We start from the raw sequence: 19343 nt of genomic DNA on the forward strand, positions 1-19343 counted from the left end.
TTTTCTTCATTTTTAGAATAAAAAATTCACTATTATTTTCCATCTTTTTCCATTACTGCACTATCGCTTACACCACCATACCACCAAATATTTTTGCCAAGATTTAGGGGAGGATAAGAAAATTAAAGATTCATATTCAACATAGGAATCGCTGAATGACGCCGTTGAGCTGCCACGGTGGCCAAATGCTGAAGGGAAAATTCGTGAAGTTCTTCATATGTGTTTTGTGAGATTTTGTGGGTTCTAATTGGGTCTGTGGAGTTTCTTCCATTTTAGTCATTGATGGGTTGAGAATTTTGGGTTCTTGGGTTCTTTTTTGTTCTTACTGTTGCTTGGTGTAAGCAATTTTGGTACTCAAACTATATAATCAGTTGGTCAATTTGAAAGAGGGAAGATACAAATACAAAAGAATTTTAGGGAAACTATTTAATCAGTAGTGTGTTGACATAGATTCAATGTTATCCTAATAATTTGAAAATTAAAATTAAACTTTGGGTGGTGGAGGGAGGGGGCCAGCCATGGTGGTACAACCTGGGGAAGATGAAGATGGAAATAATTATAAATTCAAGTTTTTTGAAGTCAACAACACGTGTCACGTTATTATTGGTGCGTGACTATACTTGATGAGAAAAAAGTGGTCCAGTACTGAAGAAGTGTGTTTTAGACACACTTTTAAAAGTTTGAGCGTATAAGAAGTTTTCCGTGAAAAAAAGGTGTGTAACAGGGATTTCCGTGCAAGTTTAATGGGTAAACCATGTATTTTGCCGGGAGAAATTCAAAAATAGCCAGATTTACAACTGATCGTTCAAAAATAGGCCAGTTTCAAAAGTAATCAAAATTTAGCCACTTTTCATGTAAAGATAAATCTGAGCGAAAACATTGTTCAAAACCCGAAAAATACGTCAGTATATTATACTGGAGTTCCAGCATAAGTATGCTTGAACTCCAGCATAAGTACACTAGAACTCCAGCATAATATATTGGAGTTCCAACAAGTATATTATCCAGTATAATATACTGGAGTTTGGAGCACCGGTGCTCCAGTCTTCAATATATTATACTGGAGTCAGCAAAGTATACCGGTCCAACATAATATGCTGGAGTTCATACACAGGTGCACCGAACTCCAATATATTATGCTAGACCGGTCTCTGTTGCAGCAAAATAATGACTATTTTTCATTAACTTCGTAAACGCTGGCTATTTTTGAATAACCAGTCCGAAAACTGGTTATACCGTGCTATTTTTATAAGGCCTTCAAATTATCATAGTAAGTGGTAACATTCTAACAGGACTGTATAGACTTTTGTAGTTACCCATTCAAATTTGGTTTGAACTCTTTGACTTATATAGTTATATTTGCAACTGGAAGTAGTCATACCTCTTTTCTTATTTTTAACTGGAAGCAGACATTTAACGTTAAGTCTTGATTTTTAAATGTAGACATCGTAGTTGGCTGAAACTTTGCTAGGTAACTCGACCACCATTAGTGCTACAATAAAATTTATGAATGCAGTAGTAATATTATTTGCTGCCAAAGGAAAATGCCATGAAGCTGTGATCAATTGAACATTGATTAATCAACATTTATAATGAAAGTGACATACACTTCAAGTAGCACAGAGTCCACATTCTTGCATTAATATTAAAAAGATAGGAGGAAAAGACAACTAAATGTAGTAAGTTGAGTTAAAAGAAGAATATAATGCATCAGAATGTGGTGTCGTTTGATAATTTTTCCAAATTATTTTTTTTTTAAAACAAATATGCGGGGCAAGTTTGCACGGAGCGGGAGCGGGGCAGTTAAAAACAGTAAATTTTGCCTTGCGGGAGAGGGGGTTGAAATCTTTGCGGGTTTGCGCGGGTTTGCCCCGCAACTGCACCGCCCCACACCATTTGCCATCCCTATACACATAAAGAATTTTTAGATGCATTATAACCTACTATAACTTAGTTAGTTATCATATTAGTTTTCCAAGATCCAATTAATACTCATTAGCAATTACTTAATTATTACTATTAATTTTAAGTTACTTGATCATGTAATTGATATTTGTAAAAGTCAAAAACAAAAAAGAAGGCGAACGGCGTCGTTACCTTTGTTCCTTGGTCAAACAAATAGTAGCTCACAATCGTCTCTCTCACACTCACATATGGAGCTATCAATTTCTCATCGTCTCTTCAACTCTTCTTCTTCATCACTACCTTCCCTTCTCAATTTAAGAACTAGGGTTTCGCAAACCCTTCTTTTCTCCACAAATAATTATCACCAAAAATCACATCTTTTCACTGGACTACACCACAAACTAGCGACTACTTCAATGGCAGCTCAAACAACGATTCCTCACGCTTTTGATAATGGTTCTTCGATAACTTCCTCTAAAACAGGTAACTCCATTTTCCCTACCCAATAATGGGTTTCATTTCTTTTCTCACATAGGTTCTTCTTCTTCTTTTTTTTTTTTTTTTCAATGAAATGGACTTGAATAGAGCATAATGGATACAGTGAATTCATATAGATGACTTTTACTAGTTTGGGATTGAGGCTTAGTGGGTTGATTGTTTAGTGGTTTTTTTTTTTTTAATTTCGGAAGTTGGGTTTACACTTTCTTCACTAAGAGTTTAAGTTCCATTCACGGACGATGCAAACAATATTTACACAATCCGGTCAATTATGAGGTAAATACAAGTAAATTGTTTAATAAGCATTAACTGATAATCTAGTAACAATGGTGAGTAACATACTATCATAGGTTAAACTACATTGGTGGTGTAAAAAAATCACTGTCAAAGCATAGCGTATAGCTTAAATTCTGGCTATCAGTATAGCGTAAATTCTAGATTTTGATAGCCTTGTAAAGAAATGTGCTGAATAGAGTTCATATAGCTTACTCTTAACTAGTATGGGATTGCAGCGAAGTCGATTTGATGTATTTATTGGGGTTTTTGATAGGTCGTATTGGGGAAGTGAAGAGGGCTACGAAAGAGACAAATGTGTATGTGAAGATAAACTTGGATGGAACAGGTGTTGCGGAGAATAATACTGGGATCCCATTTCTTGATCACATGTTGGATGTAAGTACTACTGTATCTTCTGCTGAAAAAGATTTCTTTTCACCTGTGAGTTTTTTTTATGAGTATTGTAAAAATAAAAATAAAGAATTGATGAGTTTTCACCTGTTAGTTAGTAGTACTTACTCTTCTTCTCATTTTACGGGACGGTGTTTGATTGCCTAGGGAGTTTAAGAAAGTAAGCCTTTTGAAACTTGTGATCCAAAATAAGTCAGACAAATGCGTAGCTAAAAATCATCTCAGAAAAGTGTCATTCTTTTTTTGGATAGACTAAAACTAATAGCATGCCACATAAAATGGGATGGAGTGAGTAATAAATAAATAACAGAAGTGTTCCATGGTGGGGCACACATTTAACAAGGTATCAAAATCAAGTCTCTCACCATCCTTCAATAGAAAATATTATACATAGGGAAAAAAATAATGTCGGCACATGAGTGCGTATTGCAGGCTTAAAATATAATTTCTCATGCCTAACCGTTTAAGCTTTTAGAGGTAGAACATGCTTAATTTCTTGAATATCTTGTATCCTGATGTGTTATACTTGAACATATCCCCGGATAAAGGTAAAACAGCCTGAACAATAAGGATTGTTGGACTACTCCTGTATTTCCTTTTCTTTTTGGTAAAAATATGAAACTTGTTGAATGTGTTCCCCTATTTTGTATCAAGGGTTCGGCCTAGTGGTCAATGAGGCGGGGGGAGAATCATGAGGTCTTAGGTTCAAATCCCAACGGAGACAAAAAAAACCTAGGTGATTTCTTCCTAGCCTAAGCCTTGGTGGGCCGAGTTACCCGGTTCTCGTGCTGGTAGGAGGTGGTAGGTGTCTGATGGAATAGTTGAGGTGTGCACAATTAGCTTAAACACCACCGTCGTTAAAAAAAAGTATTGCCCTCTCCTTCAATTGCATGTTAAATTTTCTACTTTTTATGATATTTTTTTTTTCTGAAGTTTCGACCTAATTTATATTGCTGGATGTTGATGAGCAGCTTTTTGGTTTCTACTTCTAAGTTCAGTTGCTGATTTACATCTGCGCTGCTTCTGGTATTGTGCTGGTACTTAACCTTGTTTATATTTCCTTAGCAACTCGCTTCACATGGGTTGTTCGATGTGCATGTAAAAGCTACTGGGGATATTCACATTGATGACCACCACACAAATGAAGATGTTGCACTTGCCATTGGAACTGTGAGTTTTCAGGGAGCTTATAATTAAGTAATTCAGAATCTCGTGTGTTCTTTCCATATGTCGGTCTCTTTACTCAATTTATATCTGAGAGTGGTTGTGACATCTCGTTTTGACAGAGACTCTTTTACTTGCTTGAGTCACTCCTCATTGTGTTGGCATTTTAGTTTTTTCTCTTTAGAGCCTTGACTTCTACTTTTGGGTGACTTCTAGTTTTTGATTATCTAGGCATTGTTGCAAGCACTTGGCGATAGAAAGGGAATCAATCGATTTGGTGACTTTTCAGCTCCATTAGATGAAGCACTGATTCATGTTTCACTGGTAAGTGATAACCTTATGGGAACACTAATTTTGTGAGATATTCTCTGTCTGAAGTGTGTAGATTATCAGCCTTTTGCACCATCACAATGATAACTAATAGACAGCCCTGCTTATTTCTCTAGTCAGAATTTGTACATACTTCCACAAAACAAGGTCTATACTTCTTTCACCTAGAATGTGGTTTCTTGAAACCACAAAAGTACCTCATAAAATCTTCTATTTTTCCTTATTGTAATACGACTATTCACTGATTAGACAAGAAGAATATTTGCTTTTGTGTAGGAACACGTATTGTCTTTGGTTTTAGATATTGATCTTTTTAAGCAGACAGGATGCTACAAAAAAGAAGTTGAAAACAGCCCCATTGTGTTTTGGCTCTTATGGAGGGAAAGAAACTATAGGACTTTGACAACAACAACCCTGTAAAATCCCACAGGTGAGGGGTAGGGTATAGGGAGGGTAGTGTGTACGCAAACCTTACCCCTACCCCGATGGAGTAGAGGCTGTTTCCGATACACCCTCGGCAAACTATAGGACTTTGAATTTGTACAAAATTGAAAAAACTCTTGTTTTGGTTGTACTTATGATATAAATAGGAAATTCCTGTTTGTATAAATAGTTGGTTAAATTTTTGGGGTAGAATGCATATCTATATAGTATCATTTTGAAACAGCCACACCAACCTGGTGACATATTAATAGCATGTCATGATTTATCAAATAAAATCATATTGATCTTTTTATGATCATGATCTGCATGTATATTAACTGTTTGATATTTAATTTATACAGGATTTATCAGGAAGGCCATATTTGGGCTATGATTTACAAATACCTACTCAGAGAGTTGGAACTTATGACACTCAGGTCTGTCTATTCTTCTTGTTCTACTATGAACAGGGTCAGTGTCTCCAAGTTCCTGCATCGTTTGACTTCAATTGTGAATGAACATTTGTTTCTAGTATAGTAGATGGAAGATTTTCTTTATCTCCAGTATCAAATAGGTTTTCTCCAATTGCTACCACCTGTTTGAATTTGGTTAATCAGATATATTTTTGATCAAATCTGATGCTAGAACCTTTTCTTTCCTCAATTAATGTATATAACAAAATTTAGTTTGTGTACTAGGTTTTTCATAGGAGAACCATCATATTGTGGTTTTTGATTCAGATTGTTTAATGTATGAATGTTGAATTTTGGATGGTATAAATATTAGGTACTAATTTTACTGTTAATGAAGTATGTCAGTTCAAAATGTCCAAGATAGAGCATGTGTCAATATCATGTGTACATGCCAAGTACTTTTACAACTAATTGTTAGTTTGTTACCATGGTTAAGAAAAGAAAGAAATTTTATGCTCTCCTAGCCATAAGACATTAATTGTTTAAGCTGTGTAAGTTTTCGCTCATTTCTATATCTATTCTTTGGATCTGCGGATTTGAATGACATTGTTATGTTTAGCTGGTGGAACACTTCTTTCAGTCTTTGGTCAACACTTCTGGAATGACGCTCCATATTCGACAGGTAAATCCTTTTATGACCTCTTCAGATGGTTGTTTATTTTTTTTTTTTTTGGGGGGGTGGGGTGGGGGGGTGGGGTGGGAGGGGGAGCCTGGTGAGGGGGCTTTTCGTTTATTTTTTTGTGACTTATTTTTCTGCCCTTATTTGATCTTTACTCTGGTTTTATACTCTTGCATACTAAGATGTTGAATTTGTCTGGTCACAGCTTGCTGGAAAAAATTCTCATCACATCATTGAGGCAACGTTCAAGGCGTTTGCTAGAGCTCTTCGGCAAGCAACTGAATATGACTTGCGTCGTGGTGGAAGTGTGCCCAGGTTTGGTTATTTTCCTTTCATTTAAGATTTTAAAACAGCTTATAATGTGTCAGTATCATTGAGGTTATTGTTTAGGGGTGCTCAATTTTTAATTTCTCTGTAAGTTTGTAGTACTACTTGTAATCCAACAAAATCATGGACTTTAATTGGGTAAATATCTTCTTCCTTTCTTCAAGTTACCATTTCTTCACCGCTTAGATTCACTAGAACTCCTTTCATTACATCAACCAAAAGTCCTTTTATATTCAAACATGAACCTGGTAGACATACATGTCGAACAGACACACAAGATGATGATGAAAGAATGGCAAATTTACTTTGATTTCTTTTTTCCGAACCTCAATTACCTCCTCTTTATTGGTGCAGCTCAAAAGGGGTTTTGTCCCGATCGTGAAATATCTATTTCCGCAAAGATTCACATTCTTTGAGTGAAGGTTGGTATTTTAGCATTTCAGTATATACAAATGAGTTGGCAATTGTTTGTATGGATAATCCTTCTGCAGGGAAATGATGTTCTGCTTATTACTTACTATTTATCCCTTGCTGTTGTTTGCTGCACTGCTATTCTGCAAGGTATATCATGATTACTATACCCTGTGGCAGAAGAAGGTGGATCAAGATACATCAGATGTTTCTCTAGCTCTTTCCAGATATTATTTTGATATCTACAAATGCTACAAGACGAATGCAGGCAGCTACTTTCAGTATTTCAGTTTTTATGTATGAAATGTTGGAGGTTTGACTGGTGATGGAGGCATTATGCTTTTGTTTGGTTGTAATCTTTTTTATTACCAGAGGTCATTTGTACTTTCGTGAAGAGAGATCGCTTCTGTTCTTTTAAGTTGCCTATTACAAGGGTGATATTCTAAGAGGATATATGAATGAGCACAATAAAAGGTCTCTCTCTCTCTCTCTCTCTGGAATGTAGGAGCAATCTATTCCAGCAAAACATGAGATGTAACTTGACCCTATGCTAAGTCCAAGCAAATTTTCTGTATTTTGTTGTTAAATGCAACTTTGAGCTTTTCATATGTTCTGCATTTTCATAATTTTTATTTTTGCTTTGATCAAAATGTGAGTGCTTCATACAGTATGTGAGAAACTACAGTCAGCATGGCGATGTATACTCTCTTATTTGTTCCTTGATAGTAACAAAATGAAAAACGGATACAAAGGGATGTGGATTGTGTTGTCTCGGATGCTTGAATGTAGTGGTTTTGGTATAATAGAACATGGACTCATGTGGGGTGGGGTAGGGGGAATACCGCTGTAATGGTAATAGTTGCCGCTGAGGTGCAAGCCGTGGTGACAACCCTTTGTAAAGTTGCATACAATAGACCAGGTTGAAGCCTTCGATTCTTGCAAAGCAGGAGCTTAAAGCATTGGTGACTTTATTGTTCGAGCAAATATTATTTAAGGCTGTTGACGTGCCATGACTTGGTTTACTTGCTTCAGTGAAGGGCTTCAATAAATTGAGTGGTGACTGGATTACTCACCTTTAACATTGCATATTACAGATATATTTATATCAGAGTTGTTTGAAAGTAGTTGCATAACATGCATTCATGGTTACACCAAAATGAAACCTTTGAATTGAGGAACCTTTAATTGTATTCGGATAAATATTCCTTTCTTTGTCTAGTGTCTATTTGTCACAAAATTTAGGTCACATTTGGAACAGATGATTTGGTCACCAGCATCGAACAAAATATCATTGCAACAGGGCTGATGGAGAGAAGCGGAAAAAAAAGAAAAAAAAAACAAATGCAACCAAAAATACTTCAATAAAATGTAGTTGAGCATGTTCTCACATCTCACTGAAAAAGAAAGGAGTGTTCACTCGTGAAAATCGTGCAGCAGAAGATACTATATCACATTAACCTCTTTTAATATGTAAATCAAGAACCATTTTAGAATGTATTTTTTTAAACAGTGGTGTTTGTCCGAGTCAGCTTGCGTGTACCTTGAATATACCCCTTGTTACAATGCTTCTTCTGCTTTATTCAGATCATCTAAGATCTCTAGCTTTATCTCTTCTGGAAGTGGAGCAGATGGGCCTGCCTTTGAATAAAAGCTGGCCAAAGATCTAATAGCTTTCTCTAGCATAACATATGATTCCTGCAAGTACAGTACTAAGTCAAAACAATGACCAGATGCAACAAAACTGGGAAGACATGGATGTGTTTTAACTCTCAAATATTTATGTTTCCACTACAGGAGGAAAACTCCCCTAAACTATAACTTCTAGTATTTTGCATGCTAGAGTAGATTGATGCATAAAATCATCAGAGCATGTCAAGAACTATATATCATGTGGAGTCTTCAGCTGGGTGTAGACAAGTGCGGTCATGACAAGACTCGAGGAAGAAGCCCCAGCCTAAGTTGCTCGGACTCGAGTGCGGTGTCCGATACAGGTGCGGATTTAGAGGTCGGATCTTTCATGATCTAAATTTTAAGATTCGGGGGAGGGGGGGGGGGTATGGATCCACATACGGGTATGAGTGTGGTGATTCGGCTAAAATAATTCAAATATCTAAAAATAGAGTTATAAAAATATGTCTAAATTATGAGACATTATAAGGAAAACTTTCAAGGTATTCCGAGAAGGAGAAAATATTGATCAAGAGGAGAATCCGAGAAGGAGATAAAAGGAATTAGACTCACATATAAATTTTATATACAAGGTATTCCATTTTCATCGATTTCACACTAGCATTTTTTTTTTATTAAAAAATCATTCTATATGCCCCGAATTCTCCGTCAATTTTAGTCAAAATACCCAAAATCGGTTGACCAAATCTAGTACGGATCCCACACCTATGTCGTGTCGACACAGGGGCAGCACCGAAAGTGAAGAGTCCGAGCAACTTAGGCCCCAACTAACTCCATGCCAGCAGCCGCAATAGAAGGGGAGCAACTATTCTTTGGAATGACTGGCGTAGGTCCACGAAAGTAAAGGATTTTTACTAATTGATAAGGTTATATCACAAGATGTTAAAGACTTCTTTCAGACAGTTGATTTGCACAAACTCTAAAGCTATTGCAACTGATGAGTTAGTGATGAAAGAAGGCAGTAATTGTAGCAAAGGTGCATCAACAACCAGATTTCTTCTGTCTTCTTTTCTGTAATCTATGCTCTAGCACTGCCAAACTCAAATGCATAATTGAATTGGAAGAGCATGCTCCCACACTACAATAGTTTTTGGCGCCACAAACGTGACTCTAAAATGAGGAAACAGCCACTAGAAATCTTTCTAGCTCTGCTAGCTAAAGAAGTCCGAGAACCATTTACTGAACAGCAGAATTTTCAAAAACCGTACAGGTAGATGTTTGAGAAGAAATAATTTCATTTCAAGACATTATGCAAGGTAAATTTTGGAGTTACTCTGACTTTAATTTGTTCAGCATGGAGATCTAAAAGGTGCTGTCGAAACAAGAAATGAACTTTGCACTATTGACGAATTATAACAACTACGGAAATGAAATTTGAAGTTATTATGTCATGCAAGCCTCTTCCTTAGCCAACAGGAATAGTTTCCAAAATTTCTGTGTATATTTGGAAACAATGAATCCATAATATTGCACAAAGTACTAAAACTTTTCAATGAGCTACAATGCAATAACATTCTACTTTTTGTTTGTTGAAAAGGGATTACCTCATTGACTACTGATTTTTGTCCTCTCCATCCACCAAGGTATTCCCTGATGGATTCCTTTGCTGCATCAGCTGTTCGTCTAAACTTAGACATGTCGTTCGGGTCTTCCTTTACTGATTCACGCAATGTCTTCACCACCTCTCTTGCAGATTTTAAGTAATCCTTTGGTAAAACTTTTCCTGACTTTGTTTTCTCATTTGGATCAAACAAGGACTTAAAAGCCCCAGCCACACCTTCATCCTTGTCTTGAAACTCTTCATCCTCTGCGAGAGCTGGTAGCACTGTTAAGCCGCAGTTGAATGCTATAAGTGTAACCAAAGGACTAACAAGAAGCTGGCGCCGAGTTGCTTCTTCTTTAGTTGATAATATACCAGAACTCTTTGATTGTAGTTTATCTGTTTTGTTGAAAAGAATTGCAACCAGGAAAAGAAAATTGTTAAGAATCAGGAACGATTCAATCACGATATTACGTAGATAAAATACTCATGTGAGGTCTATAGATGTCAAGGACACAGCACAATATAAGACGACGAAGAAGAAAAATCTGACTAGACATCGAAACAACCTCAAACGAAAGAGACAAGTAAACCTAAAATTAAAGCTAAGACACACTTAGCTGTTCTCCTTTGGATATATAAGAAACAAGGAAGGAGGATAGATCCCCTGGTGAGCTCTGCCTTTTTACTTTCAAGCTGTAGGCAATATCTAATTAATGTTTTTGAAAGCAATTTATCATGGCACAACATTTATATCAAGGTGCTCTATACAAAGCTTCTCAGCATGTTCACAGAACAAAAGTCCTAGTACTATTATCATATATTTGTTAACAAAATTTTCTTCCTTAGATTTTCTTATACTATGTCTCTCCAAACCCAACTTACTTTGCCAGTTCTTCACACCACAACAAGTCTAATACCTCATACCTCTAGGTAAGCTACCTATTCTTCAGCCAACTATAGGCTAATAACCGTTGAATTGTTGTGGTCAACGAAAATGGTCACAGACTATATCAGATCAAAGACTGAGAATATGTGAAAATGGAATACTAGTTATGCAATTACAAGTAAGACATGCATTGCATAATAAGAAATGACCAAAGACAATTGGATTACACTGCCTTACTTTCGACCAGATGGACCAGCTCCTGGGTTGGGGGTTCCTGTTGTACAGAGAAAACTGGAACTTAAAGAACTTATATACTAGGTTCTCATATTCATCGCCCATTCCTATAATTTAAAGGATTCAAACATTGTCATGACAGTGCATATATAACGTGCTACCTAGAGTTACCTATTGTTATAGGTCAATTTAACCTGACGGTGTTAAAAATCTATACAGTGTTGGTGCACATAACTTAAACTCGCTGTTAAAAAACATCAAACATGCAAAAAAGCTTACATTCGTCGCTGCCTTGAATCTTCTTAGCAGAGCTGGAAATGGAAAATGGACAAACATTCATCGTAATAAAGAAAGCCATACTAACTCAAGCTACCCCATAAACATCAGAAGAAACCTTCACAAAGTAAGAACCAAGTCAAAGTCATTAGCTAATTACATTATCAGAAAGAAAGAACAAAAGCATTAGCTAATTAATCCAAACTAATACATATAAACTGATTTTGAAACCATTTCAACATGCAAAAATCATGTTTCCATACTCAATCCATAAAAATGTTAACAGGAATACCAATACGCTCCTATATAAATTGAACCGCCAGAAATCGAGAATGTATAAATAACAGTGCCAAAATAAAATTATATTCCTCTTCACCATAAAAAAGAGGGAATTGGGATAGACCCAAAAGTATTAAATTAGCATTCTTTGGGTAATTTAGTAGCTAAAATTACTACAAAAAAATCAAGAAAATAGAACACCCACCAAAGAATAGACACATAGAATACTCAGTTTGGGTGGAGGAAAATCTGGAGAACAAAGATAGGTGGAAATTGATAGAGAAGAAGAGTGGCAGTAGCAGCAGCTCTTAGCGATAGATACTACTGGCAGAGTCGTGAAGTGAAATGTATGAGATAGCTTTCAGTTTGGTTCACAGGTTGAACCGTTGAAGGGACAAAACTATGGGCAAGTTACTTTAAACACTCAACAACTTCAATATTCAAAGTAGGGCGGGTCAAAATCGAACGGTAAATCGTAAAAATAGCTTATTGTTTTATTGGTATTGGGTTATCAGGGTAATGGTCGGTGAACGAATTAAAATTTTATACTTAACGGCTTAACGGTTTGATGACAAATTACTCAATTTTCTTATTGGATAAATCGTTAAACCGTTAAGATTTTTTATACTTATACTTTTACCCTTATGTATATAAAGTAATATTTATTGGTCGGGCCAAGATATATGAAACCCGTCATGATCAAGTAACAGATGTAGACCTTGATGTAGAATTGGATTTAAGCTAGTCGGGGCAGAGTAGTACTCCTAGTATGGTACTTCCATATATTCAACTAGTAGGGATGGTAAATGGGTGGTTCGGGTTGGATATGGGACAGGTCAAAAGCGGGTAGTAAAAAATGGATAAATTATCCGACCCGACCCGATCCGATCCATATTTAATGGGATAAAAAATGGATTAACCTGCAAATAATATGGGTCCATGACTTCTTAAATATGATCACTTTTGGGAGAATTTCTAGTCTCCCAAACTTGAGGAACACCCAATTTGAGGCTTTAAAAATATAAAAATTAAACCCATTAATTATCCATTGGTTATCCATTTTATAAATGGATAATATGGTTCTTATCCATATTTGACCCGTTTTTAAAAAGTTTATTATCCAACCCATTTTTAACGGATAATATGAGTGGTTAACTGTTTTCTTTTACCTATTTTGCCATCAATACAAGTATATGATTTAAGCTAAAAGTGGTATATAATCTCGTTGCCCAAATACTACACCCACTCTGTCACGACCCAAAATTCAGCTAGTCCTGATGGCACCTAGCCCAACCCGCTAGGTAAGCCAATTAACAACAATATAATTCAATGAGATTTACGGAGAAAATAAATGATGAAATAACTAAACTTTAATCCACTTTCCGAAGACTGGTAGTACAAGTCATGAGTTTTAAGATTTAGAGTTTAAAAAGCTGGTATGAAGTAAATACATCATATGTTTGAAATGTACATGAACAAATTAATAATTCTAAAGCTACCAAGAACAAGAGAAAGTTATGACCGGAATACAGGTACATCTTCAAGGCCAGCTCCTGCCATATACATCAACATCAGCATCCAAAATCTGCACGCAAGGTGCAGAAGTGAGTGCCACCGACCCTATGTAATCAATAAGTAACAAACTTAACATTAGGTTGAAAGCAGTGACGAGCTTGGACAAAGGTCAGAATCCAACACCAACATCCAGGAACACTTGTAACAATATAAATAAAGCAATACAAGTAATAACTCAAAGATATGATGCTGAGCTCGTTCAAATTGGTGGAAAATAGGCATGCTCTTCAAGTATAACACTAAAACCCAAATGTCTCACCAAAATCACCAAAATATGAGTAAATCTGAAAACTGTGATTTTTCTCAAAAACTTTCAACAACAGATAAGAAGTTTCATTATCAGATGGCATGAGCAAAGTATATCTCTATGCCTACATATCAATGTGCATGTGAAGTAGTGAATGCCACAATATCGTACAACATGAGGAAATGCATCTCAATGCCTACATGCCAGGTATGCATGCCAACTGTAATGCAATGATAAAACTATATGCATACTTTTGGAGTATCAATTCGCTCAGTCCTTCCAGTCACTCAGTCATCACAATCACTTGGAACTCGCACTCGGCACACACAGTCGCACTCGGTAGGTACCTGCACTCACTGATGGTAAGTCAGACTTCGGAGGGGCGGATCCTGCCCAAGCGCTAATATAAGCCAATCATGACATGAATAAACAAAGCCTGATGCGGCGTGCAACCCGATCCCATAAATATCACTCACAATCAGGCCCTCGGCCTTACTCAGTCATCGTCCTCTCCAGTCTCTCGGCCTCACAAATCTCATGCCAATAAACCCAAACAATGATAATATGATGTGAGACAAATTATAACACTGAGTTATGATATGCAATGAATGAGTATTACTGAGTATGTAATTGTAATTTAAGCAAATAACTCAACAGCAGAATGACCTTAGTGGGTCCCAACAGGATAAACATATAGCCTAAACATGGTTTCTAACATAGATCACAGTTCAATTACTCTAGCACGTAGAAATTTCATGGATAGAAACAAGATTAGGTCACTACACAATACCACAGAATTAGTCGAGTCATAATTCACATGGTGCATGCCCATACACCCGTCACCTAGCATGTGCATCATCTCAACACCAAACACATAACACGTATATTCAGGGGTTCATACCCTCAACACCAAGTTTAGAAGTGTTACTTACCTCGAACATGTAGAATCCAATACCGAGCAAGCTAAACGATACTCCAAAAATGTTATCCCACACGTATGAACTCCAAACGACTTAAAACTAGCCAAAAAAAAAACTCAAGAATATCAAAGAATGCCAAAGGAATCAAACCCAATTGATAAAGGTGGAATAATTAATCAAAAGCCCAAAGTCAACCAAAAAGTCAAACCCGGGCCCATACCTCGGAACCCGATAAAACTCACAAAATCTGACAACCCATTCAATTATGAGTCCAACCATACTAGTTTCATCCAAATCCGACTCTGAATTGATGTTCAAAACTCGAAATTCACTTCATAACATTTTAGACAAAACTCCCACAATTTCTCTTTTGAAATCATCAATCAAATACCAAAAACGAGGATAGATTCATGAAATATAATCAAAATCGAGTAGAGAATACTTACCCCAATTCATATGGTGAAAATCGCCTAAAGAATTGTCTCAATCCTAGCTCCATAGCTCAAAATATGCTAAAATGGCGAAACCTCTGAAATAAAGTTCTTATAGTTCACTGAACAAATCCACTACCTCTAAAAATTCTCTACGTGTTCGCGGCATAGGCCTCACGAACGCGATGCACAGAAGCTCCAACCTTACGCGAACACATTTGCTACTTCCCAGTCCCCAACTTCTCATCTCAACTCAATGCGAACGCGAGCATAAGGATGGGAACGCGATGCCCAGGCCTCACAAATGTACACGAATGAGATGAAGGAAAATGATGGCTCCCACAATACACTATGCGATTGCGACACAATCTTCACAATCGAGAAGAAGGTCTGAAACACCAGAAATCAGCAGTGCCAACAAACATGGAAATGATCCGAAACGCATCCGAAACTCACCGAGCCCCTCGAGACCCTATCCAAATATACCAAAAAGTCCCATAATATAACACGGACCTACTCGAGGTCTAAAATCACACATAACAATATCAAAAAGACAAAGAGCACCTCAAATCAAGCTTAATGAACTTTTGAACTTTCAACTTCCGAAACTCGTGCCGAACCAAATCAAATCAACCCGGAATGAACTCAAATTTTGCACACAATTCCCAAATGACATAATGAAGCTATTCAGTACACAAAATCCGAATCCGATATCATCAAAGTTAACTCCTAGTCAAACTTATGAACATTCCAAACATTCAAATTTTCAACTTTTGCCAACTAGTGCCGAAACCTTCTAGAAATATTCAAACACAAATCCGGGGCATACGCCAAAGTCCAAATCAACATCCGAACATAATGGAACCATCAAAACTCTGATCCGAAGTCAAATACTTAAAGGTCAAACTTGGTCAATTCTTCCAACTTAAAGCTTCCTAGTTGAGAATCATTCTTCAAAATAAATTCTGAATCACCTAAAAATCAAAACCGACGATACACACAAGTCATAATAAATCATACAGAGCTACTCATGCCCTCGAACCACCGAGTGAAGTGCAAATGCTTAAAGCGACCGGTCGGGTCATTACATTCTCCTTTACTTAAACATATGTTCGTCCTCCAACGTGCTTAGAGTCGTTCCAAAGCCATCAATTCGCCATGTAACCTTACCATGCAGATACTCGGGGTGATCCCAAGTTACCCCAAACTATGAAAGCCTGATAACATAATATAACTGGAGATCATTACTTCAGCCTTAGTCCGTAAACCTTAGAACCCAAATTTCCAACATCCGCATCCTTACAAAACCCGAATCTCGTATATACACAATGTAAAGTCTGATCAGACTGTATCAAGCCATAACCATACCCAAGATGAAATCACATGATATACCACATAACTCGTATACTTGTAGCACTACATTTCTGACCACAATAACTGCTCAACACAAACCCGACACCGGTAATAAACCTCATATCAAACAAAACACCGTTCAAAACCTTCATACACTACCAATAATTAAATAAACACACAGAAACTCATAAACACTCATCAGATCAACAAGTCATGGAGCTCTCCCTCCTTCTACAAGAACTATAGCCAATTTCGAAGTCGATAAGTGACATTATCCTTCCAAATATACTGCCATCAAATTCGATAGCACCCATTCAAGGTCCAACGACCCCATCTCATCAAATACAACCACTCTACTAAACTTCCACACCCATACAACCTTCAGCCACAAACCGTCCAATCTGTGCACTAATACATAACAATTCAAATGCACCCAAAAATGGAAAATGACTCAAATGAAAGAACCGTCTCTCAAGCTCAACAACCACCACCACAACCGCAATGCTACGAACCCATCATACATAGTAAAACCAAGACACACAAATCTTACACAAAGGATCATATCCTAATATAGCCCCGCTGCAATGCATAACCTATCCAAACACCAGTCCAGATGAAATACCTCAAGCCACTATGCTCAAAATCAATAACTAAATGCAATTCGACATCACATACACGAAGTGTATGACCATAACTATAGAGAAGAAAATAGCACAATATACCACAGCTTGGAGAGAACATAACCAATATGCAATCAACCATTCAACACCTAAATAACCATCTCGCTCACATCCCTCTACAAGACCCGAACAGAACCACATCATGTGTGCATATAACCGACAAATCACAGCCCCTCGTAGCATAGAAGAGTAACACATAGAACATACCAGAACACGAACAAGCTCAACTCTAACCCAATGACACACCTTTCAGCAATAACGGTGCTGAGTCAATAAATCTGACCTTGGTGTAGAATACACATCCTCTTCGGGCCTACCAATGTGTTCCCAAATCGACTCCGATCATCCCCAAATGGATAAATGGCCCTCTAAAAGTCCATAGTGACCTAACCATAGCACGTACCATCATCTAGCTAACTTTGGCCACATCTTCACAGTTTCTGCAACCACGAAATAATCTGCTTCTGAGAAATCCAGTCTTCAAATCCATAGAACACAGGAATCACCATAGCTGATATTAACTCCAACGCTCGAATGACTAACATATATCTCATACATAATTATCCCTATGAGAAATACTTCTATGATTCTTCCATGCCACATAGCAAAATCTGAACCAAGTGAGTACCGCCATACCAATGAAGTATCTGTAAGTTAAAACACAACGCACCTTCTGAAATGCGCACCCTTCTTAGGCAATACCAAGTAGTAATAATATTCACTAAAAATATAAAACCATCCATATTGTTCAAAATTCATGACATCCCCTCCAAAACTAAACCATACCTTTTACATGCAAATCACAACCCCACAGGACGCACCTCTGTCATGCCATCATATAAAATGCACGAGAATCTCATAATCAACTCTGAGTTACCAGCAGAACATATACCCGAGCAGTCAAAAACCTTCAATCTGGTCCCATCCAAGAGAAAATCATAATACGCAACATGCTCCTCACGCTGGTAGGAAATATCAATCTCATACTGGGGTATAAACCATCGAGAACTCTTCGAAACTCATTTGCACATAACCAAGCCATCAGAACTGAATCTCTCTAACTCAAACAAGCCACGCATGCCGCCAAGCCCAAGAGTATTGCCACAAAACACATGTAGAGACTCACCACATTATAACTACCCAAATAACCGATCATATCCATTAGCATACTGATCCAACCTACTACCAAGTTGTCCTATTTCTCTAAGTCCTTCCAAATTACTCTCAAGTTGACACTTGTCCTTGCCAGAACACCACGATCCTTACCCAAAGCTCACCACAAGAGATCCTAGCATAAAACCACACCGAACTAAGGCCATAAGCCGTTGTATTCCCTCTTAAGCACCCAAAACAACCACAATCGAGACACCCACTCTGAAGAGACATTCTATGAATCTAAAGCCGTTTCCTTCACCCTCTTGATACTGAAATGTAGAATCCATAATGATATAAAAATACCACGAGTCTCGACACCATCAAATGCAAATCTCAGATTCTAGCCATATACCAATCCAAAATTCTCAATTGCTACATATAAATCTTGAATCCATTAGAACTTTCTCAAGAGTCATCCACTCTGCTCAAAACTCGATTGCACTGCCCAAACGGGCCGAAAAACCTATGCCCTATTAGCATGACAACACCCAAAGAAGTAATCCACACCTCTAAGCAACTGAGTGAATCCCTACTCCATGCACACTGCATTCGTCACGAATAACAAATTTAAATCATTCTGTGATTTCTATATACCCATAAAGTATAATATATCCTATATCCAGAAATCTCCTCACTTGAGTCATCCTCGAAATCAGCCTCTGCAAGTCATAACCGATACACAAGTATGCCTCAGATCGAAATTAATACAAAACGTAAATATGCAATCAAATTGCTCATGGTAGACTCCCCCACTTGGCTCAAAGCCATAAGTCAAAACACTTAGTAACTCACAATGCCCATAATTTATTATTGCCATAACACCCAGCGAGATTCAACTAAATCCTTTATAAGCTCATGTAACACAAACCATAAAGTGCCTCAAATCATCTGCTAAGGTTGCATTCATCCTCGTGACAGTCATGTCAACTTTTGCCATCGATCCAAACTCAAATCACAACAAATATAACCCACTAATTGAAGGAAACTCTCCGCATAATATCATAATTCATAAGGATCACACATATGTAGATTACCCCGCAGGTGATATCCCAACTGTTTAGCCTCAAACTAACATTTCCTTATACCCTTTCATATCCACAATTACTAATATCAAGCAGTAAAATCAGTGAGTAACAATTATAAATAATGGCTGAAAGTATGAAAACACGTAAAGGCACAAAGCAATTCTATATCAAGCAGTAAAATCACTTAAAGTAGTAAATCAGTGAAGAAATCAA

At 37.1% G+C, this 19343-nt stretch overlaps 2 protein-coding genes across 5 annotated transcripts; one reads left to right on the forward strand and one right to left on the reverse strand.

The window, feature by feature from the left end:
* Positions 1-2106: 2106 nt before the first annotated feature.
* On the forward strand, positions 2107-7411 carry LOC104223645 (imidazoleglycerol-phosphate dehydratase 1, chloroplastic). Of its 4 annotated transcripts, none has more exons than XM_009775120.2 (9): positions 2107-2388; positions 2954-3075; positions 4156-4260; positions 4486-4578; positions 5370-5444; positions 6040-6102; positions 6305-6414; positions 6781-6848; positions 7018-7411. In XM_009775120.2, exons 1-8 carry the CDS (start codon positions 2154-2156, stop codon positions 6806-6808), a joined length of 831 nt encoding a protein of 276 aa, XP_009773422.1. In that variant the 5' UTR covers positions 2107-2153; the 3' UTR covers positions 6809-6848; positions 7018-7411. The 4 variants fall into 4 exon arrangements, with proteins under 4 accessions (XP_009773422.1, XP_070016242.1, XP_009773420.1 ...); XM_070160141.1 differs by having other exon boundaries at positions 2125-2388; positions 6061-6102; positions 6988-7411; XM_009775118.2 differs by having other exon boundaries at positions 2128-2388; positions 6988-7411.
* Positions 7412-8179: 768 nt separating this feature from the next.
* On the reverse strand, positions 8180-12130 carry LOC104223647 (photosystem II D1 precursor processing protein PSB27-H2, chloroplastic). The gene is made up of 4 exons (XM_009775122.2): positions 11950-12130; positions 11469-11583; positions 10071-10465; positions 8180-8532 (listed from the first exon to the last, which is right to left on the reverse strand). Exons 2-4 carry the CDS (start codon positions 11545-11547, stop codon positions 8395-8397), a joined length of 612 nt encoding a protein of 203 aa, XP_009773424.1. The 5' UTR covers positions 11548-11583; positions 11950-12130; the 3' UTR covers positions 8180-8394.
* Between the last annotated feature and the right edge of the window lie 7213 nt (positions 12131-19343).

This window comes from Nicotiana sylvestris, chromosome 1, assembly GCF_000393655.2.
Source record: "Nicotiana sylvestris chromosome 1, ASM39365v2, whole genome shotgun sequence".
Lineage (NCBI taxonomy): Eukaryota > Viridiplantae > Streptophyta > Magnoliopsida > Solanales > Solanaceae > Nicotiana > Nicotiana sylvestris.

Coding starts and splice junctions, on each gene's coding strand:
- LOC104223645 (XM_009775120.2), top strand. CDS start 2,154: ATGGAGCTATCAATTTCTCATCGTCTCTTCAACTCTTCTTCTTCATCA. Junction 2,389..2,953: donor GATAACTTCCTCTAAAACAG/GTAACTCCATTT, acceptor GGTTTTTGATAG/GTCGTATTGGGGAAGTGAAG. Junction 3,076..4,155: donor TTCTTGATCACATGTTGGAT/GTAAGTACTACT, acceptor ATATTTCCTTAG/CAACTCGCTTCACATGGGTT.
- LOC104223647 (XM_009775122.2), bottom strand. CDS start 11,547: ATGGCTTTCTTTATTACGATGAATGTTTGTCCATTTTCCATTTCCAGC. Junction 10,466..11,468: donor GATTCAAGGCAGCGACGAAT/GTAAGCTTTTTT, acceptor TCAACAAAACAG/ATAAACTACAATCAAAGAGT. Junction 8,533..10,070: donor AAAAATCAGTAGTCAATGAG/GTAATCCCTTTT, acceptor CTGTACTTGCAG/GAATCATATGTTATGCTAGA.